This window comes from Mobula birostris, chromosome 20 (genome assembly GCF_030028105.1).
Source record: "Mobula birostris isolate sMobBir1 chromosome 20, sMobBir1.hap1, whole genome shotgun sequence".
In the NCBI taxonomy this organism is placed as follows: Eukaryota; Metazoa; Chordata; class Chondrichthyes; order Myliobatiformes; family Myliobatidae; genus Mobula; species Mobula birostris.
In genome coordinates this window covers 924965-950336 of record NC_092389.1, presented here as the reverse complement: position 1 = coordinate 950336, position 25372 = coordinate 924965, and the positions used below count along the sequence as shown (strand labels likewise).

The following is a 25372-nucleotide window of genomic DNA, read 5'->3' as shown; positions in this document are numbered from 1 at the left end:
CAGTAAAGGTAACCAGCCCTCTCAATAATCACAATCTTCTCTTAGCTTTTCCAATGATATGCTTTACCTGCATGGCACATTTTGCAAACTGTATGCCCATTCGACTACATCTCAGAGCTCGGCAGTCTGTCGCTGTTTAGATCATTCCCCGCCAGAATGGCTGGTCTCTACATTCCAGCCTCTGCTGTAGCACAGCGGTTGGCATGACATGTTTACAGCTTGAGGCATTGGAGTTTGGACTTCATTTCTGACACCATCTGTAAAGAGTTTGTACTTCCTTACTGTGAGCATGTGCGTTTCCTCCTGGCACTCCCGTTTTCTCCCACAGTCCAAAGACGTAGTGGTTAATAGTTTAATTGGTCATTTAATTGTCCTGTGATTAGGCTAGGGTTAAATCAGTGGGCTGCTGGGCAAAGTGGCTCGGTGACCTGGAAGGGCCTGTTCCACCTGTATCCCTAAATAAATAAATATAAACTTGAGGTTCAAAACTATCTGTCTCATTTGCAGTTCATGCTTCACCCTGTGCTCACGAACATAAATTGGCAATTGATAAAGTTCTTGCCCTGTTTTCTGATCCTTCCACAGCTCAGCACTTTTCCAGCTCCTTGTCAAATACTGACAGTACCTTCATTGATAATACTGATAATACAAACAACAGGAATTCTGCAGATGCTGGAAATTCAAGCAACACACATCAAAGTTGCTGGTGAACGCAGCAGGCCAGGCAGCATTTCTAGGAAGAGGTACAGTCGACGTTTCAGGCCGAGACCCTTCGTCAGGACTAACTGAAGGAAGAGTGAGTAATTGCTCCTCCTTGGCTTTTGTTTCTTCAGTTTCTGAGTCCGTAAATGTCTCAATGACATGCTGAGGGAAGCTATGGAAAGGGCCATTAAAACAAAACGTCGTGCTATTCACAAGATCACAAGACAAAGGAACAGAAGCAGGCCATTTGGCCCATCGAGTCTGTTCCACCACTCCACCATGAGCTAAACTATTCTCCCATCTAGTTCCAATTTCCGTTTCTTTCCCCATATCCCTTGATACCCTGACTAATCAGATACCTATCAATCTCCTCCTTAAACACCCTCAATGATCGGGCCTCCACAGCTGTATGTGGCAACGAATTCCATAAATCCACGATCCTCTGGCTAAAAAATTTCTCCTCATCTCTGTTTTAACTGGGTACCCTCTAATTCTAAGACTATGGCCTCTTGTCCTGGACTCACCCACCAAGGGAAACAACCTTTCCACATCTACTCTGTCTAACCCTTTCAACATTTGAATCGTTTCTATGAGATCCCCTCTCATTCTTCTATACTCTAATGAATACAGTCCAAGAGCCAACAAACGGTCCTCATATGTTAGCCCCTGAATTCCAGGAATCATCCTCGTAAATCTTCTCTGAACTCTCTCCAACATCAGTACATCCTTTCTAAGACAGGGGGCCCAAAACTGCACACAGTATTCCAAATGAGGTCTCACCAGTGCCCCATGGAGCCTCATCAACACCTCCTTACTCTTATACACTATTCCTCTTGAAATGAATGCCAACATAGCATTCGCTTTCCTTACTGCCGATCCAACCTGGTGGTTAACCTTTAGGGTATCCTGCACGAAGACTCCCAAGTCCCCTTGCACTTCTGATTTTTGAATTTTCTCCCCATTTAAATAATAATCTGCCCGATTATTTCTTCCAAAATGTACAACCACACATTTCCCAACATTGTATCTCATCTGCCATTTCTTTGCCCACTCTCCTAAACCGACCAAGTCTCTCTGCAACCTATCCGTTTCTTCAACACTTCCTGCTCCTCCACCTCTCTTGGTGTCATCCGCAAACTTAGCCACAAAACCATTTAATCCAGAAACTATTTTTAATAATTTCTTCTTCCAGGCAGTTAATCTAATCAACCATTCTAGTTAGCCCCACCCCACCCCTCCCCCTCTGTCTATCTGTTACTTTTGTTTAAAATCTATTTTGGAGATGTTGGGTCAGATGGGTCTCTTCTACACTACAAGCCACACTGCCCAGCAACCCATCTTAGCATAGTCACAGGACAATTTATAATGACCAAATAACCTACTAACTGGTACGCCTTTGGAATGTGGGGCAAGTGCAGAGCACCCGGAGGAAACCCATGCAGTCACGGAGAGGACATACAAACTCTACAGATGGCACCAGAATTGAACTCCAAACTTCAATACCCTGAGCTCAAGTCAAGTTGCTTTTATTGTCATTTCAACCATAACTGCTGGAACAGTACACAGTAAATACAAAACAACATTCCTCCAGGACCATGGTGCTACATGAAACAACACAAAACTACACCAGACTACGTGAGACAACACTAGACTACGTAAAACAACATAAAAACTACACTAGACTACAGACCTGCACAGGACTACATAAAGTGCACAGAACAGTGCAGGGCAGTACAATAATTAATAAACAAGACAATAGGCACAGTAAAGGACAAATTACAATATAATAATAAATGATGTAAATGGTGTCATGCTAACTACTACACAACCTTGATGCCCCAAATGGGACAATAGTTAGATTTTGTTTTAGTAGCCTTGTAGTGGTTTCAAGAAGGAACCTTCAGGTAAGTCTGTTTGCAGGAAGTCTATTGTAGCTGTCTCACTGAAACTATTCAAGATTTTTTAAGTAAATGGACGTGAATGGCTCAGGGAAGTTCATCAATATTCTCTGTAAGTGGCTCTTTTCTGCCCTAATCAGAATCAGAATCAGGTTTAATATCACTGGCATATGCCGGCGGGGGGGCGGGGTTGTCTTTGTCTGTGTCTGGGTCTGTTCGTGTTACTGTACCTCCTTCCTAACGGTAGCGATGTGATGTAATTTCTAGTGCTGTGCATTGTGTTGTTGTTTCCCTGTAAGGTTGTTACTGTGATATAGTGGATAAGGACAGATTGCGTAAAGTTAAATACTGCAAGTTAAAGCGTTGCCATTAAGCTGGATTTTCCGTGCCCCTGCACTTTCAAACCATCCACATCAACTCTATTGACCTTGTGTAATCATTAATCAGTTCTTATTTTTCACCACCTCTTAATGCTTTTAACTGAAGTCATTTTGTTCTTCTTTCACAGTAACAATTCCGTCACTCCCTTGGACCCTTGCAGTTAATGTTTTGCCAGGACAGCAAACAACAGCTTGTTACAAAATCCAACAACACAGCAAAATAAAGGAAAATCATTGAGAGGAATAGGACACTGGAATTTGCTTTTGATTTTTTTTTCTGTTTCATCTCAATTGTCCCATCTTCTCTAAATCTAAACGTATTTTACTTAGAATCATCAAACGTCAAGTCAGCGGTTTTGATCTAATTATTCAGACAGAAACTAGTTTGTTGGATAAATACCTTATCTCTATTTGGGACGCTTACTTCGGAGCTTCCATTTCTGGCTTTCAAAGTCTGTGCAGGATGGCTGGTTACAGCTACTATAGAATAACCATCTTCACAGCCATGTTTGTAGGCTACACCTTGTATTACTTCAACAGAAAAACCTTCTCCTTTGTGATGCCCTCCGTCATGGAGGAGGTGACCTTGGAAAAAGATGACTTAGGTAAGTGTGCAACAGCAGGGAAATGGAGGATGGGTGAGTCCAGTATGAGATCATTGGAACATGGAGACTCTGATGTGAAGAGCAGAGCTGGTAGAGGAGTGGAAGGACTCGGGAGAAAGGGTGGAGGAGCTGAGCCTCTGGGGAAGAGGTGATGGGTTATACTCGGGAGGAGGTGAAGGGGGGGGACTCGGGAGACCATGTTCATAGATTCCTGAATGTAACAGAACTGATTAGTGTAGTGGTTTAAAGTGCACTTCCCTACTTTGGATGAGATACAGAATATGAGAAACATTCTCCTATGCTCCGGAGAATAAAGTTCCAACCAACTCACCCTTTCCCTATAACTCTTGAGAGGGGGAGAACCCTACTTGTATTTACCCTGTCTACACCCCTCACAATTTTGTACACCTCTATCAAATCTCCTCTCAATCTTCTATGCTCCAAGGAATAAAGTCCTAACTTATTCAACCTTTCCATATAACTCAGTACCTCCAGTCCTGACAACATCCTTGTAAATTTTCTCTGTACCCTTTCAATCTTATTGATATCCTTCCTGTAGGTCAGAATACCTGCACAATAATCTAAATCTGAGATTTGGTAATTACAATCTGTCCTCTGCAAAGGGCAATTCTGGCTTCCTTTCCTTGTGAGGATGAGAAGTGACTTGATAGAGGCGTACAAGATGAGAAGAGGCACAGGTCAAGCGGGCAGCCAGCGACTTTTCCCCAGGGCAGAAATAACTAATACAAGTGGGTATAACGTAAAGTTGATTAGAAGATAGTGCAGGGGAGATGTCAGAGGTAAGTCCTTTATACAGCTGGGTGTGTGGAACACACTGCCGGGATGATGGTAGAGGCAAGTACAACAGGGGCATTTAAGAAACTCTTAGATAGGCACATGGATGATAGAAAATTGTAGGGTTATGTGAGAGGGAATTGTTAGATTGATCTTGCAGTAGGTTAAAAGGTCAGCACAACATTGTGGGCTGAAGGGCCTGGACTGTGCTATAATGGTCGACGTTAGTCATTCCAATTAATTGCTTCCATCTACACAGCTACAGTGTCCACCCATCTCTGTGTCATCGTTGAATCTGTGGCTTTCCATCCCCCTGAATGAGTTGATGAAAGGTAGTTTGCGAGTATGAATCATAAAAGTTAGTTCATCATTTTATCATCATGCGAACGGCAGCAGTGTTTTTGTAACAATTTGTAAGGGTTGTTAGTTACTTAGGCACATGGGTTCGTTTAACATCAGGCATTATTTAGCACCTGAGAACATCTTTTCAGTTTTTAAATCAGTAGACTTTATGCCCAGCAATTAAGAATTGATTTAACAGACAGCTGATAACATATGCCGCCTTCTTCCTGTTTTTGTTTAAACATTGCTGTGTGTCCTTGTACCTATTGTGCTCTCACACTCACATATTCTCACACTCGCTCATTTGCACATGTACCCTCCCGATTTTCACTCTCACTTCATCTCACACTCGCTCATTTGCACACGTACCCTCCCGATTTTCACTCTCACTTCACCTCATACTGCCTCTGCACTTCAACCTCTTATTTTTACATTTTCTTTCCCCCGATGTGCCTCCTTATTTTCTATTGTTTCCCATACCTGGGTAGGTGATAGATTGATTTTAAAATTCTCAAGCTCGTGATTAAAAAAGCTCACGTTCTCAGGATCTTGTTTTTACTTGCACAGTATGTCTTCTTTTGCATATTGGTTGTTTGTCAGTCTTTGTTAATGCGTAGTTTTTTTCGTAAAGTTCTGTTGCATTTCTTTTTTTACCTTGTGAATGCCTGCAAGAAAATGAATCTCAAGGTACCAGGTAGAGTACATACTTTGATGATAAATTTACTTTGAACTTGGAGCCTCCATGGTCTCGCTTCTTCCTCTTTCTGTAATTCTCCCCAGTGCCCCAACCCAAGATCAACACCCTCCTCTCATTCTGGGCTCTTACTCTTCTTGAAGCTAAATCCGTCTACGTTGATCACCAGCTTGCATCTGTCAAGACATAAAGCTTTGGAATTTCCTCCATAAACCACCCCCTTTCCTCTATTTCATTGTCCCACCCAAATAGCCCCTGCCTACAGCCCATACGGCTCTAAGCTCCACTCCAGTGCTACTTGAATGACCCTATTGTACCTGCCTCAACCACTTCCTCTGGCAGCTCATTCCATCTACTCATTCCCATCTCTGGTGTGGGAACGTGAAAAGGAAACATGGATGATAGTTTGCCTCCCAGATACCTGGGTCCGTGATGTTTCTGAATGCGTCCACAATATCCTGAAGAGAGGGTGAGCAGCCAGAGGTTGTGGTACATATTGGTGCCAACGACACAGGTAGAAAAAGGGAGGAGGTCCTGAAAAAAGAATACAGGGATTTGGAAAAGAAGCTGAAAAGCAGGATCTCAGGGGTAGTAATCTCAGGATTGCTGCCTGTGCCACGCGACAGTGAGGATAGGAATAGAATGAGGTGGCAGATAAATGTGTGGCTGAAGAATTGGAGCGGAGGGCAGGGATTCAGATTTCTGGATCATTGGGACCTCTTCTGGGACAAGTGTGACCTGTACAAAAGGGATGGGTTGCACTTGAATCTGAGAGGGACCAATATCCTTGCGGGCAGGTTTGCTAGAGCTGTTGGGAGTGGTTTAAACTAACATGACAGGGGGATGGGAACCAGTGTGATAGAGCTGAGGATGAGCCAGCAGGTTTACAAGTAGATGATGGGTATAACATGAATGTAAGGAAGGACAAGCCAATGACTGAGTATAAATGCAGACAGAGCAGAGAGTTCGATTGTACCACAGAGGCAAAATTCATAAGGGTGAAGAATGCAGGACTGAAGATGTTGTATTTAAATGTGTTTAGCATTCGGAATAAGGTGGATGAATTTGTGGTGCAATTAGAGGTTGGTCGGTATGACGTTGTGGGCATCACTGAGTCGTGGCTGAAAGAAGGCCATAGTTGGGAGTTTAACATCAAAGGATAGACTATGTATTGAAAGGACAGGCAGGAAGGCATAGACAGTGATGTGTCTCTGTTGGTAAAAGATGGAATTACATCTTTAGAAAGAGGTAACATAGGGTCTGAGAATGTTGAACCTTTGTGGGTGGAGTTCAGAAACTGCATGGGTGAAAAAACCATTACGAGAAGCATATATATATATAGGCCTCCAAATAGTAGCCAAGATGTGGGATTGAGATCGGAAAGGGATCTGGAAAGGGCATGTAATAAGAGTAATGTCACAATTGTAATGGGGTCTTCAGTATGCAAGGAGATTGGGAAAAACCAGGCTGGTGTCATTTTGCAGGAGAGGGAATTTGTTGAATGCCTACGGGATGGCTTTTTAGAGCAGCTTGTGCTTGAGCCTACTCGGGGAAAAGCTATCTTAGATTGAGTGTTGTGTAATAACCCAGATTTTATTAGTCAGCTTTACATAAAGGAACCCCTAGGAGGCAGTAATCATAATATGATTCAATGCATTCTGCAATTTGAGAGGGAGAAGCATAAATTACATGTATCAATATCCCAATGGAATAAAGGGAATTTAAAGGGAATTACAGAGGCGTGAGAGGGGAGCTTGCCCAGGGGATGACGTCAGATCAGAGGTGGTTGAAGTTTCTGGGAATAGTTCACAAGGTGCCGGATAGATATATCCTACAGAAGAAGTTGTTCGCAAATGGCAGGGCTAAGCAACTGTGGCTGACAAGGAAAGTTAAGGACTGCATAAAAGCCAAGAAGAGGGCATATATCGTACCAAAAGTGATTGGGAAGTTTTGAAAATCCAACAAAAGGCAACTAAAGAAGCTATAAGAGAAGAGATGAAATATGAGGGCAAACTGGCCTATAATATAAAGCAGTATACCAGAAGTTTTTTCAGTATATAAAGAATAAAAGGGAGGTGAGAGTTGATATTGGACCACTGGAAAATGATGCTGGTGAGGTAGTGATGGGGGACATACAAATGGCAGATGAAGTTAATGGGTACTTGGCATCCGTCTTCACTGTGGAAGACACAAGCACTATGCCAGAGATCCGTGAGTGTCAGGGAGCAGGAGTGAGTGCCATTGCTATTACAAAGGAAAAAGTGCGAGGCAAACTGAGAGGTCTTAAGGTGGATAAGTCACCTGGACCAGATGGACTACATCCCAGAGTGCTGAGAGAGGTTGCTGAAGAGATAACAGATGCATTGGTCATGATCTTTCAAGAATCACTTGATTCTGGCACAGACCCGGAGGACTGGAAAATTGCAAATATCACTCCACTCTTTAAGAAGGGAGGCAGGCAAAAGAAAGGAAATTATAGGCCAGTTAGCCTAACCTCAGTAGTTGGGAAAGTGTTGGAGCCTATTGTTAACGATGAAGTTTCAGGGTACTTAGAGACTAATGATAAAATAAGTCAAAATCAGCATGGTTTCTGTAAAGGGAAATCTTGCCTGACAAATGTTACTTCTTCAAGGCAGTAAGAAGCAGGGTGGACAAAGAAGAGACTGTAGATGTCATTTACTTGTATTTTCAGAAGGCATTTGATAAGGTGCTACACATGAGGCTGCTTAACAAGATAAAATTCTATGGTGTTACAGGAAAGATACTGGCATGGATAGAGGAATGGCTGACAGGCAGGGGGCAGTGAGTGGGAATGAAGGGGGCCTTTTCTGGTTGGCTGCCAGTGACTGCTGGATAATGGAATTGGTGGTTTTGTGGCAAAGTTTGCGGATGATATGAAGATAGGTGGAGGGGTAGGTAGTACTGAGGAAGCAATGCGATTGCAGCAGGACCTAGACAAATTGAAAGAATGGGCAAAAAAGTGGCAGATGGATTACAGTGTTTGGAAATGTATGATAATGCATTTTGGTAAATGGAACAATAGTGCAGACTATTATCTAAATGGGGAGAAGGTTCAAACATCAGAGGTGCAGAGGGACTTAGGAGTCCTCATGCAAGACTCCCAGAAGGTTAATTCACAGGTTGAGTCTGTGGTAAAGAAGGCAAATGCAATGTTGGCATTTATTTCAAGGGGAATAGAATATAAAAGGAAGGAGATAATGTTAAAGCTTTCGAAGACATTCGTCAGGCTGCACTTGGAGTATTGTCAACAGTTTTGGGCCCCATATCTCAGAAAAGATGTGTTGTCATTGGAGAGAGTCCAGAGGAAGTTCACGAGGATGATTCCGGGAATGAAGGGGTTAACATATGAGGAGTGTCTGGCAGCTTTCAGCCTGTACTCACTGGAATTGAGGAGGAGATAGAAAAAAGGATCAGCCATGATTGAATGGTGGAGCAGACTCGATGGACCAGATGGCCGAATTCTGCTCCTGTGTCTTATGGTCTAATTTGGAAGAATGCGTGGGGATCTCATTGAAATAGAAGGCACAGGCTCAAATTTGAGAGGCGATCTTTTAGAACAGAAGTAAGGAGGATTTTTTTTTTTGCCAAAGAATGGTGACAAGTTAACAAATTTCACGACACATGCCGGTGATAATAATTCTGATCCTGTGAATCTGTGGAATTCTCTGCCACAGGCTGCGGTGGAGGCCAATTCCATGCGTATATTTAAAGCAGAAGTTGATAGATTCCTGACTGGTTGGGACATCAAGGGATATGGTGAGAGGGCAGGGGTATGGGGTGAATGGGATCTGGGATCACCCATGATGAAATGGTGGAATGGACTCGATGGGCTGAATGGCCTCACTCTGCTCCTATGTCTTATGGTCTTATCTGTGTGAAAACGTTGCCCCTTGGGTCCCACTCAAATCTTTCCCCCTCACCCTGAACCTTGGCTCCCTAGTTGCGGACTCCCCTATCCTGGGGAAAAGATTTTCACCATCCACCTTATGTTATAATTTTTGAACACTTTTTTAAGGCTGCCCCTCATTCTCCTGCATTCCAGTGAATAGAGGCCAAGCCTGGCAAGCCTCTCCTGTAGGCCCTCTAGTCCCGGCAACATCCTCGTAAATCTTTCCTGTACTATTTCCAGTTTAACCTCGTCTTTACTATAACAGGGTGACCAAAACTTTATCAAATACTCCGAGTACGGCCTCACTTCATAGAACTGACACATGATCTTCCAACTCCTATACTCCGTGCCCGGCCTGATGTAGGCTGGTGTGCTAAATATCTTTTTCACCACCTTGTCCACCTATGATGCCACTTTCAACAAATTATGCACTTGTTCTCCTGGGGTCCCTGTACCATGACACTTGCTGGTGCTCTACCGGTCATAGAATATAGAACAGTTCAGGCCCTTCAGCCCACAATGTTGTGCTGACCTTTTAACCCACTCCAAGATCAATCTAATCCTCTCCTCCCACATAACCCTTCATTTTCCTGTCACCTGTGTTTTTTAAATGCCCCTAATGTATCATCTTCTATCACCACCACTAGCAGGGCATTCTGCTCACCCAACACTTTGTGTATAAAACAGACCTTTGACTTCCACCCTTCCCTTTCCTCCCATCACCCCAGAGTTATTTCCCCCTAGTTTTAGCCAGTTCTACTCTGGGAAAAGTCTCTGGCTGTCCACTTTTGTCTGCCTCTTATCATCTTGTACACCTCTATCAAGTCACCTCGCATCCTCCTTCACTTCAAAGAGAAAAACCCTGGCTCGCTCAACCTATCATAGTATAAGCTGTAAGCTGGTTTGACTTTCCAAATGTTCCAAAAGATTTTGAGAGGGTGCGGAGGAGATTTACCAGGATGCTGCCTGGATTAGAGAGCATGTCTTATGAGGACAAGTTGAGCGAGATGATAAAAGGCATAGATCAAGAGGATAGGCCAGGATGGGAATGACAGGAGTGAAGGTAGGACCGATTAGAGATAAAGGTGGGAAGATGTGCCTGGAGGCTGTGGAAGTGAGTGAGGTCCTCAATGAATACTTCTCTTCGGTATTCACCAATGAGAGGGAACTTGATGATGGTGAGGACAATATGAGTGAGGTTGATGTTCTGGAGCATGCTGATATTAAGGGAGAGGAGGTGTTGGAGTTGTTAAAATACATTAGGACAGATAAGTCCCCGGGGCCTGACGGTATATTCCCCAAGGCTGCTCCACGAGGCGAGAGAAGAGATTGCTGAGCCTCTGGCTAGGACCTTTATGTCCTCGTTATCCACGGGAATGGTACTGGAGGATTGGAGGGAGGCGAATGTTGTTCCCTTGTTCAAAAAAGGTAGTAGGGATAGTCTGGGTAATTATAGACCAGTGAGCCTTAGGTCTGTGGTGGGAAAGCTGTTGGAAAAGACTCTTAGAGATAGGATCTATAGGCATTTAGAGGATCATGGTCTGATCAGGGACAGTCAGCATGGCTTTGTGAAGGGCAGATCGTGTCTAACAAGCCTGATAGAGTTCTTTGAGGAGGTGACCAGGCATATAGATGAGGGTAGTGCAGTGGATGTGATCTATATGGATTTTAGTAAGGCATTTGACAAGGTTCCACACGGTAGGCTTATTCAGAAAGTCAGAAGGCATGGGATCCAGGGAAGTTTGGCCAGGTGGATTTAGAATTGGCTTGCCTGCAGAAGGCAGAGGGTGGTGCTGGAGGGAGTACATTCAGAATGGAGGATTGTGACTAGTGGTGTCCCACAAGGATCTGTTCTGGGACCTCTACTTTTCATGATTTTTATTAACAACCTGGATGTGGGGGTAGAAGGGTGGGTTGGCAAGTTTGCAGGCAACACAAAGGTTGGTGGTGTTGTAGATAGTGCAGAGGATTGTCAAAGATTGCAGAGAGACATTGATAGGATGCAGAAGTGGGCTGAGAAGTGGCAGATGGAGTTCAACCCAGAGAAGTGTGAGGTGGTACACTTTGGAAGGACAAACTCCAAGGCAGAGTTCAAAGTAAATGGCAGGATACTTGGTAGTGTGGAGGAGCAGAGGGATCTGGGGGTACATGTCCACAGATCCCTGAAAGTTGCCTCACAGGTGGATAGGGTAGTTAAGAAAGCTTATGGGGTGTTAGCTTTCATAAGTCGAGGGATAGAGTTTAAGAGTCGCGATGTAATGATGCAGCTCTATAAAACTCTGGTTAGGCCACACTTGGAGTATTGTGTCCAGTTCTGGTCAGCTCAGTATAGGAAGGATGTGGAAGCATTGGAAAGGGTACAGAGGAGTTTTACCAGGATGCTGCCTGGTTTAGAGAGTATGCATTATGATCAGAGATTAAGGGAGCTAGGGCTTTACTCTTTGGAGAGGAGGAGGATGAGAGGAGACATGATAGAGGTGTACAAGATAATAAGAGGGATAGATAGAGTGGATAGCCAGCGCCTCTTCCCCAGGGCACCACTGCTCAGTACAAGAGGACATGGCTTTAAGGTAAGGGGTGGGAAGTTCAAGGGGGATATTAGAGGAAGGTTTTTTACTCAGAGAGTGGTTGGTGCGTGGAATGCACTGCCTGAGTCAGTGGTGGAGGCAGATACATTAGTGAAGTTTAAGAGACTACTAGACAGGTATATGGAGGAATCTAAGGTGGGGGCTTATATGGGAGGCAGGGTTTGAGGGTCGGCACAACATTGTGGGCCGAAGGGCCTGTACTGTGCTGTACTATTCTATATTCTATGTAAGGTGAGGAGGCATAATATTGGAGGAAAGTATAGGGTGGAGGTCAAAGGTCTGTTTTTTACACAAAGAGTGGTGGGTGTGTGGTGTTGGTGCGTGGCCAAGTGGTTAAGGCATTGGACTAGCGACCTGAAGGTCGTGAGTTCGAACCCCAGCCAAGGCAGCGTGTTGTGTCCTTGAGCAAGGCACTTAACCACACATTGCTCTGCGACGACACCGCTGCCAAGCTGTATCAGCCCGAGTGTCCTTCCCTTGAACAACATTGGTCTCGTGGAGAGGGGAGACATGCAGCATGGGCAACTGCCGGTCTTCCACACAACCTTGCCCAGGCCTGCGCCCTGGAAACCTTCCAAGGCGCAAATCCATGGTCTCACGAGACTAACGGATGCCTATGGTGGGTGTGTGGAACATGTTGCACAAGGTGGTGGTAGATTTAAGAAACATTTAAGAAGCTCCTAGGTAGGTACATGGATGAAAGGAAAATGGAGGGCTATGTGGGAGGGACAGGCTAGACTGATCTTATAGAGTAGGTTATAAGTCAGGCACACATCATGGGCCAAAGGGCCTGTACTGTGCTGTAGTGTTCCAAAGAACACTGTTGCAGCAATCATCTTTTCCTGCATTCGCACTGAATCATTGGTTATGGGCACAGCACTGGTGCTAGCTCAGCAGTTTCAAAACGAGTGTGTCGCCAACAGATGTACCAGTACCAAGAATCCCATGTGGGGAGGAGGGAGAAATCTAACACCCAAAGTCGACCTCTTGGTTATTGATCGGGACTATCATAAACTCAAAAAATAAATGGAGCAGAAAAAAAGGAATTAGTGGATTTAACTTGTAAATCTGGACATTGTTTAAAATAAACATGAGATTCTGCAGATGCTGGAAATCTTGAGCAACACACACAAAGTGCTGGAGGAGCTCAGCAGGTCAGGCAGCACTGATGGAGAGGAATAAACAGTCAGCGTTTCAGGACAAGACCTTCATTTGGACCGGAAAATATGGGGCAGAAGCCAGAATCCGAAGGTAGAGGGAGTACAGTCTGGCAGGTGATAGGTGAAATCAGGTGAGATGGAAGGTGGGTTAGTTGGGGAGTTGGGGGAACGATGTGGGAAGCTGAGAGGTGATGGGTTGAAGAGATAAAGAGCTGGAGAAGAAGAAATCTGACTTAACTGGACCTTCATTTCTGATGTGCTGCCTGACCTGAGTTCCTGTCGCACTCTTGTGTTTTGCTCAGTGTTTAACATGGTACAGGTGTAGGGGGTGTACAGGGAGGGGTAGCACCTCTAGTGAAGGGATTTGTCGTGTAGATTCTGCGGCAGCTCACTCACCTTTGGTTCCCACCGGACACTCAGCTCTCACCTGTGGCTCCAAGTAGCTGTTTGCATGTGACAGCAGCCATACCCCAGTACACTGCTTCAACAGGTGGGCTAAACCAGGTGAGAGTGTCCAGCAAGCCTCAAAGCCCTGGTGAGATAGGGACATGCCTGTCCTAGCATGTGAAGTTAGCTCTGGCAGACTGGGCAGACGAGATCAACAGTGAGATCCAGGAAGGCAATTCTGCAACGCTTTGTGGAGAGGCGCTGAAGTAGTCACAGTCATCCACTGCAACCAAGGAAGAGCCCAGTCCGTGACAACTACTCGCACCACTGGACCTGACGTTCCAAGGACAAGAGCGTGGAACTGCCCCAGTGCCACAGTGCTTCCACTTTAAAAACTCTCCCACCCAGGTCTCCTGTCATTGTTGGATACGATAGGCAACCGACAATATTTACGAAGGTTTGGAAATAGCTGCTTATTATAGCCCTGGACAATGTACTTGACCTAGAACTTGGGGACAGTTTTAGCTGGTAGGAACTGGGCCTTGCAATTAGGGAATTAGATATTAACAGCTGCCTGACCTGCTGAGTTTCTCCAGCATCTTGTGTGTGTTACTCTGGATTTCTAGTACAGTATCTGCAGAATCTCTTGTATTTGTGAACTCCGCAAATGAATCTTGCTTTTCATCTTATTCCTTCAGGTTTGATAACCAGCAGCCAGTCGCTGGCTTACGCTATCAGCAAGTTTATCAGCGGAGTCCTCTCCGATCAGATCAGTGCCCGTCTGCTCTTCTGTTCTGGGTTATTCCTAGTGGGAGTGATAAATGTCGTCTTCTCCTGGAGTTCCACCATCACTGCCTTTACTGTGCTCTGGTTCTTTAACGGATTGGCACAAGGCTTTGGGTGGCCACCCTGTGGAAAAATACTACGCAAGGTACCTCAATGCCATTAATATACCACAGCTTGCTCCCTACTGGGATCTTTCTTTACCATATAGTTATAAGACCATAAAACATACAGTTGAAGCAGAATTAGATCATTTGGCCCATCAAGTATGCAGCGCCATTCGATCATGCCTAATTTATTTTCCCTCTCAACCCCATTCTCCAACATTCTTCCTGTAACCTTTGACACCCTGACTAATCAAAAACCTATCAACTTCTGCTTTAAATATACTCAATGACTTGGCCTCTACAGCCGTCTGTGGCAATGAATTTCACAGATTCCTCAGCCTCTGGCTAAAGAAATTCCTCCTTAAGTTGCCTCACAGGTGGATAGGGTAGTTAAGAAAGCTTATGGGGTGTTAGCTTTCATAAGTCGAGGGATAGAGTTTCAGAGTCACGAGGTAATGATGCAGCTCTATAAAACTCTGGTTAGGCCACACTTGGAGTACTGTGTCCAGTTCTGGTCGCCTCACTATAGGAAGGATGTGGAAGCATTGGAAAGGTACAGAGGAGATTTACCAGGATGCTGCCTGGTTTAGAGAGTATGCATTATGATCAGAGATTAAGGGAGCTAGGGCTTTACTCTTTGGAGAGGAGGATGAGAGGAGACATGATAGAGGTGTACAAGATAATAAGAGGAATAGATAGAGTGGATAGCCAGTGCCTCTTCCCCAGGGCACCACTGCTCAATACAAGGGGACATGGCTTTAAGGTAAGGGGTGAGAAGTTCAAGGGGGATATTAGAGGAAGGTTTTTTACTCAGAGAATGGTTGGTGCGTGGAATGCACTGCCTGAGTCAATAGTGGAGGCAGATACACTAGTGTAGTTTAAGAGATTACTAGACAGGTATATGGAGGAATTTAAGGTGGGGGCTTATATGGGAGGCAGGGTCTGAGGGTCGGCACAACATTGTGGGCCGAAGGGCCTGTACTGTTCTATGTTCTATCTCTGTTCTAAAGGGACGTCCCTCTATTCCGAAGTTGTGTCCTAAACTCTCCCATCATAGGAAATGTCCTGTCCATATCCACTCTGTCTAGGCCTTTCAATATTCAATAGGTTTCAATGAGATTTCCCTCATTCTTCTAAACTCCAGTGATAACAGGCCCAGAGACATCAAATGTGCCTCATATGTTAACCTTTTTATTTTTGAGATGATTCTTATAAAACTCCTTTGGATCTTCTCCAATGCCAGCACATCTATTCTCAGATATGGGGCTCAAAATTGCTCCCAATGTTCCGAATGTGGTCTGACCAGTGCCTTATAAAGACTCAACATTGCATTTTTGCTGTTATGTTTTGGTCCACTTGAAATGAACGCTAACATTGGATTTGTCTTGCTTACCAACTAATCAACCTGTAAATTAACCTTTAGGGAATCCTGCACAAGGACTCCCAAGTCCCTTTGCACCTCAGATTTTTGAATTTTCTCCCCATTCAGAAATTAGTCTATGTTTTTACTTCTGCTACCAAAGTGCGTGACCGTACACTTCCCGACACTATGTTCCATCTGCCACTTTGGCCATTCTCATGATCTGTCAAAGTCCTTCTGTACCCTCTCTGCTTCCTCAAAACTACCTGCCCCTCCAGCTGTCTTCCACAAACTTGGCCACAAAGTCATCAATTCCATCACCAGCTCGTTAACATGAAAAGTAGTGGATCTGATACCAACCCCCTGAGGAACACCACTAGTTCTATTTGCTTATCTTAGGTCACAAACTATTACTAGGATGTATGGGCTCTTCCATGTAAAATCTTCCATCTGAACAGTGACCTCCATTTGTACAGCACCTTTAACATGCCCCAAAAAAATCAAAATGCTTCACTGAAGCATTAGCAGCCAAATTTTATCCCAAGTCACTAATGTCGTGTTAGGGCAGATGTCCAAAATCTTGGACAATAAGCTGGATTTTTGGAATGTATCAAAGGAGGGGAAAAAATGGATAGACTGTGGGGGGGGGGGGTGCGGGATGAAATGCCAGATCTTGGGAGATGATGGCTTAACCACAAGTGTTAAAGCAGCAGTGCCAATATTGCCAAAGCTTGCAGGTCAGAGGAAGGATTAAGGCAATGGGGTGCCACGGCAGCATAGTGGTTAACACAATGCTATTACAGCTCGGGGCTTCATAGATCATAGTTCAATTCCAGTGTCCTCTGTAACATGTTCTTCCCTTGTGTGTATGGGTTTCTTCCGGGTGATCTGGTTTCCTCCCACAGTCCAAAGATGTTAGGAGGTTAATTGGTTATTGTAAATTGGCCCATGTTTAGGCTAGGGTTAAATTGGTGGGTTGCTAGGTGGAGTGGCTAAAAGCAGCTGTTCTGCAGTGTATCTCTAAATAAATTATTAAAATAAAATAAAAATAAAGGATGGAAATTTTATATACAGGAGATTCTGGAAACCTTTGGTAATACACACAAAATGCTGGAAGAACTCAGCAAGTCAGACAGCATCTATGGAGGGAAATGCATTTGATCTTTTGGTCCAAGATCCTTCATCAGGAAAGGTCCTGATGAACAAAGCCAGATTGGATCTAATTACTTCCCAGTCAAGTTAGTGGAGGCACAGAACAGGTGTGATGGCAAAGAACAAGTTGTTTGCCAGCCCTTTCTTTGGCAAGCATGGCATTATTTTGGCACAACGTCTGACAAGCAGGACCTCAGGCAATACTCAGCCCCAGCAAAGGTGCCCCAGTGACTGACAAAAAAGTTGTGACTTGTGCAATTATACATTTGTAGCCGAAGATGACTAAATTGCCTCATAGTGACACCCATCCAACTCAGTACCTTGAAGAAATCCTAAGAACTTTTCAGACTTTTCTAGGTTTTTATCCCAGGCTGCATCACTGTCTGATATGGGGAGGGGGGCTACTGCACAGGACCGAAAGAAGCTGCAGAGGGTTGTAAATTTGGTCAGCTCCATCTTGGGTACTAGCCTACAAAGTACCCAGGACGTCTTCAGGGAGCGGTGTCTCAGAAAGGCAGCGTCCATTATTAAGGACCTCCAGCACCCAGGGCATGCCCTTTTCTCACTGTTACCATCAGGAAGGAGGTACAGAAGCCTGAAGGCACACACTCAGCGACTCAGGAACAGCTTCTTCCCCTCTGCCATCTTTTTCCTAAACGGATATTGAACCTTTGAACACTACCTCACCTTTTTTATTATACAGTATTTCTGTCTTTTGCATGTTTTTTTAATCTATTTGATATACATATATTGTAATTGATTTACATTTTTTTACTTTTTTTTTCTCTGCTATATTATGTATTGAATTGAACTGCTGCTGCTAAGTTAACAAATTTCACGTCACATGCCGGTGATAGTAAACCTGATTCTGATTTTGAAGCTCCATGATTTGGTGGTTCCAGTCAGGATAACAAAGAATCCAGCCCAAAGTTTTCAGTTCTCTATGACATAAGCATGCATTGGCTTAATACTTGAAATATGTTCAAAAGGTAATGCATGGGGAAACCCTTCTTGCTCCTCTCCCACAGAAGGCGGCGCAGTAGCACAATCGCTTTACAAGCCCAGCGATCACCGATTGTAGTTTGATTCACACTACCATCTGTAAGGAGTTTGTGTATTCTCCCCGTGACCACGTGGGTTCCCTCTGGGCTCCAGATTCCTCCCCCATCCCCAAGGCCAACTGATTAGGGGTAGTGAGTTGTGGGCATGCTATGTTGGCGCTGGACCTGTGGCAACATTTGCGGGCTGCCTCCACCACAATCCTCGTTGATCTAATTTAATGCAAATGGTGCGTTTCACTGTTTGTTTTGATGTACATGTGACATGTGACAAATAAAACCAATCTCTAATCTCTCTTCTCATACTTTGTATTGGGTTATTATTGTTTTAAGGATTGAGGTCCAGTGAAAAGCTTTAGTTCTGCATGGCATTCAGACAAAATGCACTGCTGCAGTTACAGAGAAAGTAGACAAATCAGGTGCAAGGGTCACATCAGGATAGATTTTGGGAGATCAAGTGTTCATCTTTTAGTGTATGAGTGGTCCATTGAAGATTCTGATGGTTGTGGGATAATTCTACTGTCTATCCTCCCTCTGTCCTTCTGGTCAGCTCACTACAGGAAGGATGTGGATACCATAGAAAGAGTGCAGAGGAGATTTACAGGGATGTTTCCTGGATTGGGGAGCATGCCTTATGAGAATAGGGTGAGTGAACTTGGCCTTTTCTCCTTTGAGCGACTGAGGATGAGAGGTGACCTGATAGAGGTGTATAAGATGATGAGAGGCATTGATCGTGTGGATAGTCAGAGGCTTTTTCCCAGGGCTGAAATGGCTAGCATGAGAGGGCACAGTTTTAAGTTGCTGGGGAGAGGGTACAGAGGAGATGTCAGGGGTAAGTTTTTTTACACAGAGTGGTGAGTGCGTGGAATGGGCTGCTGACGGCAGTGGTGGAGGTGGATACGATCGGGTCTTTTAAGAGACTCCTGGATAGGTACATGGAGCTTAGAAAAACAGAGGGCTATGGGTAAAGCCTAGGTAGTTCTAAGGTAAGGACATGTTCTGCACAGCTTTGTGGGCAGAAGGGCCTGTATTGTGCTGTATGTTTTCTATGTTTCTATGTCTCTTCAGTTTGGTTCCCACCCCCCAACAATTCTAGTTTAAACTCTCCTCAATAGGCTTTGCAAACCTCCCTGCCAGGATATTGGTCCCCCTCGGATACAAGTACAACCCGTCCTTTTTGTACAGGTCACGCCTGTCCCAAAAGAGGTCCCCATGATCCAGAAATCTGAATCCCTGCCCCCTGCTCCAATCCCTCAGCCACGCATTTATCCTCCACCTCACTCTCTTCTTATACTCACTGTCACGTGGCACAGGCAGTAATTCACAGATTACTACCTTTTGAGGTCCTGCTTCTCAACTTCCTTCCTAGCTCCCTGTAGTCTGTTTTCAGGACCCCCTCCCTTTTCCTACCTTTGTCGTTGGTACCAATATATAGAAACATAGAAAATAGGTGCAGGAGTAGGCCATTCGGCCCTTTGAGCCTGCACCGCCATTTATTATGATCATGGCTGATCATCCAACTCAGAACCCCGCCCCAGCCTTCCCTCCATACCCCCTGATCCCCATAGCCACAAGGGCCATATCTAACTCCCTCTTAAATATAGCCAATGTACTGGCCTCAACTGCTTCCTGTGGCAGAGAATTCCACAGATTCACCACTCTCTGAGTGAAGAAGTTTTTCCTAATCTTGGTCCTAAAAGGAATGAATTGAAAGTGCAGATTGTTATTCTTTATCCTCAAACTGTGACCCCTTGTTCTGGACTTCCCCAACATCGGGAACAATCTTCCTGCATCTAGCCTGTCCAATCCCTTTAGGATTTTATACGTTTCAATCAGATCCCCCCTCAATCTTCTAAATTCCAACGAGTACAAGCCCAGTTCATCCAGTCTTTCTTCATATGAAAGTCCTGCCATCCCAGGAATCAATCTGGTGAACCTTCTTTGTACTCCCTCTATGGCAAGGATGTCTTTCCTCAGATTAGGGGACCAAAACTGCACACAATACTCCAGGTGTGGTCTCACCAAGGCCTTGTACAACTGCAGTAGTACCTCCCTGCTCCTGTACTCGAATCCTCTCGCTATAAATGCCAGCATACCATTCGCCTTTTTCACCGCCTGCTGTACCTGCAAGCTCCCTTTCAATGACTGGTGTATAATGACACCCAGGTCTCGTTGCACCTCCCCTTTTCCTAATCGGCCACCATTCAGATAATAATCTGTTTTCCTATTTTTGCTACCAAAGTGGATAACTTCACATTTATCCACATTAAATTGCATCTGTCATGAATTTGCCCACTCACCCAACCTATCCAAGTCACCCTGCATCCTCTTAGCATCCTCCTCACAGCTAACACTGCCACCCAGCTTCGTGTCATCCGCAAACTTGGAGATGCTGCATTTAATTCCCTCATCCAAGTCATTAATATATATTGTAAACAACTGGGGTCCCAGCACTGAGCCTTGCGGTACCCCACTAGTCACCGCCTGCCATTCTGAAAAGGTCCCGTTTATTCCCACTCTTTGCTTCCTGTCTGCTAACCAATTCTCCATCCACATCAATACCTTACCCCCAATACCATCTGCTGTAAGTTTGCACACTAATCTCCTGTGTGGGACCTTGTCAAAAGCCTTTTGAAAATCCAAATATAGCACATCCACTGGTTCTCCCCTATCCACTCTACTAGTTACATCCTCAAAAAATTCAATGAGATTCGCCAGACATGATTTTCCCTTCACAAATCCATGCTGACTTTGTCCGATGATTTCACCGCTTTCCAAATGTGCTGTTATCACAATACCCCACCACCAACGTTAGGCTAACCGGTCTATAATTCCCCAGTTTCTCTCTCCCTCCTTTTTTAAAAAGTGGGGTTACATTAGCCACCCTCCAATCCTCAGGAACTAGTCCAGAATCTAACGAGTTTTGAAAAATTATCACTAATGCATCCACTATTTCTTGGGCTACTTCCTTAAGCACTCTAGGATGCAGACCATCTGGCCCTGGGGATTTATCTGCCTTCAATCCCTTCAATTTACCTAACACCATTTCCCTACTAACAAGTATTTCGCTCAGTTCCTTCATCTCACTGGACCCTCTGTCCCCTACTATTTCTGTAAGATTATTTATGTCCTCCTTAGTGAAGACAGAACCAAAGTAATTATTCAATTGGTCTGCCATGTCCTTGCTCCCCATAATCAATTCACCTGTTTCTGTCTGCAGGGGACCTACATTTGTCTTTACCAGTCTTTTCCTTTTTACATACCTATAAAAGCTTTTACAGTCAGTTTTTATGTTCCCTGCCAGTTTTCTCTCATAATCTTTTTTCCCCTTCCTGATTAAGCCCTTTGTCCTCTTCTGCTGAACTCTGAATTTCTCCTAGTCCTCAGGTGAGCCACTTTCTCTGGCTAATTTATATGCTGCTTCTTTGGAATTGATACTATCCCTAATTTCTCTTGTCAGCCACGGGTGCACTACCTTCCTTATTTATTCTTTTGCCAAACTGGGATGAACAATTGTTGAAGTTCATCCATGCAACCTTTAAATGCTTGCCATTGCATATCCACCGTCAATCCTTTAAGTGTCATTTGCCAGTCTATCTTAGCTAATTCACGTCTCATAGCTTCAAAGTTACCCCTCTTTAAGTTCAGAACCTTTGTTTCTGAATTAACTATGTCACTCTCCATCTTAATGAAGAATTCTACCATATTATGGTCACTCTTACCCAAAGGGCCTCTCACGACAAGATTGCTAATTAACCCTTCCTCATTGCTCAAAACCCAGTCCAGAATAGCCTGCTCCCTAGTTGGTTCCTCGACATGTTGGTTCAAAAAGCCATCCCGCATACATTCCAAGAAATCCTCTTCCTCAGCACCTTTACCAATTTGGTTCACCCAATCTACGTGTAGATTGAAGTCACCCATTATAACTGCTGCTCCTTTATTGCACACATTTCTAATTTCCTGTTTAATACCATCTCCGACCTCACTACTACTGTTAGGTGGCCTGTACACAACTCCCACCAGCGTCTTCTGCCCCTTAGTGTTACGCAGCTCTACCCATATCAATTCCACATCTTCCCAGCTTATGTCCTTCCTTTCTATTGCGTTAGTCTCTTCTTTAACCAGCAACGCCACCCCACCTCCCCTCCCTTTACGTCTATCCCTCCTGAATATTGAATATCCCTGAACGTTGAGCTCCCATCCTTGGTCACCCTGGAGCCATGTCTCTGTGATCCCAACTATATCATAATCATTAATAACAATCTGCACTTTCAATTCATCCACCTTATTACGAATGCTCCTTGCATTGACACACAAAGCCTTCAGGCACTCTTTTACAACTCTCTTAGCCCTTATACAATTATGTTGAAAAGTGGCCCTTTTTAATGCTTGCCCTGGATTTGTCGGCCTGCCACTTTTACTCTTCTCCTTAGTACTTTTTGCTTCTACCCTCACTTTACACCCCTCTGTCTCTCTGCACTGGTTCCCATCCCCCTGTTGTGAACTAACCTCCTCACGCCTAGCCTCTTTTAATTTGATTCCCACCCCCCAACCATTCTAGTTTAAAGTCACCTCAGTCGCCCTCGCTAATCTCCCTGCCAGGATATTGGTCCCCCTAGGATTCAAGTGTAACCCGTCCTTTTTGTACAGGTCACGCCTGCGCCAAAAGAGGTCCCAATGATCCAAAAACTTGAATCCCTGCCCCCTGCTCCAATCCCTGAGCCACGCATTTATCCTCCACCTCATCGCATTCCTACTCTCACTGTCGCGTGGCACAGGCAGTAATCCCGAGATTACTACCTTTGCGGTCCTTTTTCTCAACTCCCTTCCTAGCTCCCCATATTCTCCTTTCAGGACCTCATCCCTTTTCCTACCTATGTCATTGGTACCTATATGTACCACGACCTCTGGCTCCTCACCCTCCCACTTCAGGATATCTTGGACACGATCAGAAATATCCCGGACCCTGGCACCAGGGAGGCAGACTACCATCCGGGTCTCTGGACTGCGTCCACAGAATCGCCTATCTGACCCCCTTACTACCGAGTCCCCTATCACAACTGCCCTCCTCTTCCTTGCCCTACCCTTCTGAGCTACAGGGCCAGACTCTGTGCCAGAGGCACGGCCACGACCTTTGGCTGTTCTCCTTCCCACTTCAGAATATCGTGGACGCGTTCAGAAACATCCCAGACCCTGGCACCTGGGAGGCAAACAACTATCCGTGTTTCTGTCCTGTGTCCACAGAATCGCCTGTCTGACCCCCTAACTATAGAGTCCCCTATCACTGCTACCATCCTCTTCCTTTCCCTAAGTTTTCTATGTTTCTTCGCTCAGTCCTGATGAAAGGTCCCAAACTGATAGGTCAGTCTTTATCCCTCCACGGACACTGCCTGGCCCACTGAGTTCTTCCAGCAGTTTAGCTGTTGCTCCACATTTCACAACATCCCAATTCTGAAAGTTCTTCATGCTGAAATGTTAACTGTTTCTTTTCCACCTGATAATAAACACGAGAGATTCTGCAGATGCTGGAAATCCAGAGCAACACACACAAAATGCTGGAGGAACTCAGCAGGTCAGGCAGCATCTATGGAGAGGAATAAACAGTCGATGTTTCGGGCCAAGACATTTCATCAATGCCAACTGTTTATTCCTCTCCATAGATGCTGCCTGACCTGCTGAGTTCCTCCAGCACTGTGTGTGTGTCTGTGTCTGTGTGTGTTGCTCTCTTCTACAGAAGCTGCCTAAACTGCTGACTGTTCCAATAAATTATGTTCATACTTTTATTCTATTCTATCACAAGCCAGGGTTGATTATTTCATAAAACAAAATTGGTTGATTGAATTATTCTTAACATGCAAAGCCAATGAAGCAGTAATGGATTGTCCATGAAAATTAAATATAACCCAAGCCAAGTATCTTCATTTAATTTTAGCACCATTGCTACATTCTATGCGTAGCCTTCGCAGTTCAAGGTAAGAGTTCAGAATGTGACATTTGATGCAGTCGTATTTTTAGAGGGACTGCGAGTTGCACATTCTGTGGCCCTTGAAGAAATATTATGTACGCAATATACTGAGCTGAATGCTACAGATCCCTGACTTGCTTACAGATTGATGTCACAGAGTCATAGTGCATAGAAACAGGCCCTTTGGCCTATCATGTCTGTACTAAGGTATCTGGTACCAGTTCTAATCATCCCAGTGATATGGGTCTGCATCCGAAAGTCTAGTTTGAAGATTAAAGATTAGAGATTAGCTTTAGTTGTCACATGTACGTTGAAACATACAGTGAAATACACCGTTTGCGTCAATGACTAACACGGTCCGAGGCTGTGCTGGGGGCAGCCCACAAGTGTTGCCATGCTTTTGACACCAATGTTGCATGTCCACAACTTTCTAACCTGTATGCTTTTGGAATGTGGGGGTAAACTGGAGCACTCAGATGCAATCCACACAGTCAAAGTGAGAACATCCAAACTCTTTGCAATCTGTGACAGGAATTGAACCCCGATCAATGATCACTGATACTGTAAAGTGTTGTGTGAACCGCTAGAGAAACATAGAAACATAGAAAATAGGTGCAGGAGTAGGCCATTCGGCCCTTCGAGCCTGCATCGCCATTTATTATGATCATGGCTGATCATCCAACTCAGAACACCGCCCCAGCCTTCCCTCCATACCCCCTGACCCCCGTAGCCACAAGGGCCATATCTAACTCCCTCTTAAATATAGCCAATGTACTGGCCTCAACTGTTTCCTGTGGCAGAGAATTCCACAGATTCACCACTCTCTGAGTGAAGAAGTTTTTCCTCATCTCGGTCCTAAAAGGCTTCCCCTCTATCCTCAAACTGTGACCCCTCGTTCTGGACTTCCCCAACATCGGGAACAATCTTCCTGCATCTAGCCTGTCCAATCCCTTTAGGATTTTATACATTTCAATCAGATCCCCCCTCAATCTTCTAAATTCCAACGAGTACAAGCCCAGTTCATCCAGTCTTTCATCATATGAAAGTCCTGCCATCCCAGGAATCAATCTGGTGAACCTTCTCTGTACTCCCTCTATGGCAAGGATGTCTTTCCTCAGATTAGGGGACCAAAACTGCACACAATACTCCAGGTGTGGTCTCACCAAGGCCTTATACAACTGCAGTAGTACCTCCCTGCTCCTGTACTCGAATCCTCTCGCTATAAATGCCAGCATCCCATTTGCAATCCTCTCGCTATAAATGCCAGCATACCATTCGCTATGCTGTGACTGTGTGCAGTAGAATTGTGGCTTTGATTTATGGACCTGGCTTTCCTGTATGCATTGCTAATGTTGCACAAAAAGTCTTGGTTTAATGTCATTTTCAGTTTTATATATACTTTAGGAAAAAATATTTTATCAATATAAAACATTTTATTTGAAAGCATTTTTGAACAGAGCCTGACTGTTGATGAGAGTGTCTCTGC

The 25372-nt window shown here is 44.6% G+C and overlaps 1 protein-coding gene across 3 annotated transcripts in view; it reads left to right on the top strand.

Moving 5' to 3' along the window:
• Positions 1–3252: 3252 nt before the first annotated feature.
• Positions 3253–25372, top strand: part of slc37a4a (solute carrier family 37 member 4a) — a 65989-nt gene continuing 43869 nt past the window's right edge. For 2 of the 3 annotated variants that reach the window (XM_072283831.1, XM_072283830.1), the window contains exons 1-2: positions 3253–3585; positions 14160–14392. In XM_072283831.1, coding sequence (XP_072139932.1) covers positions 3444–3585; positions 14160–14392 — 375 coding nt within the window. In that variant the 5' untranslated portion in view covers positions 3253–3443. The remainder of the gene's footprint in view (positions 3586–14159; positions 14393–25372) is intronic. The other variant, XM_072283829.1, reaches the window with a different exon arrangement.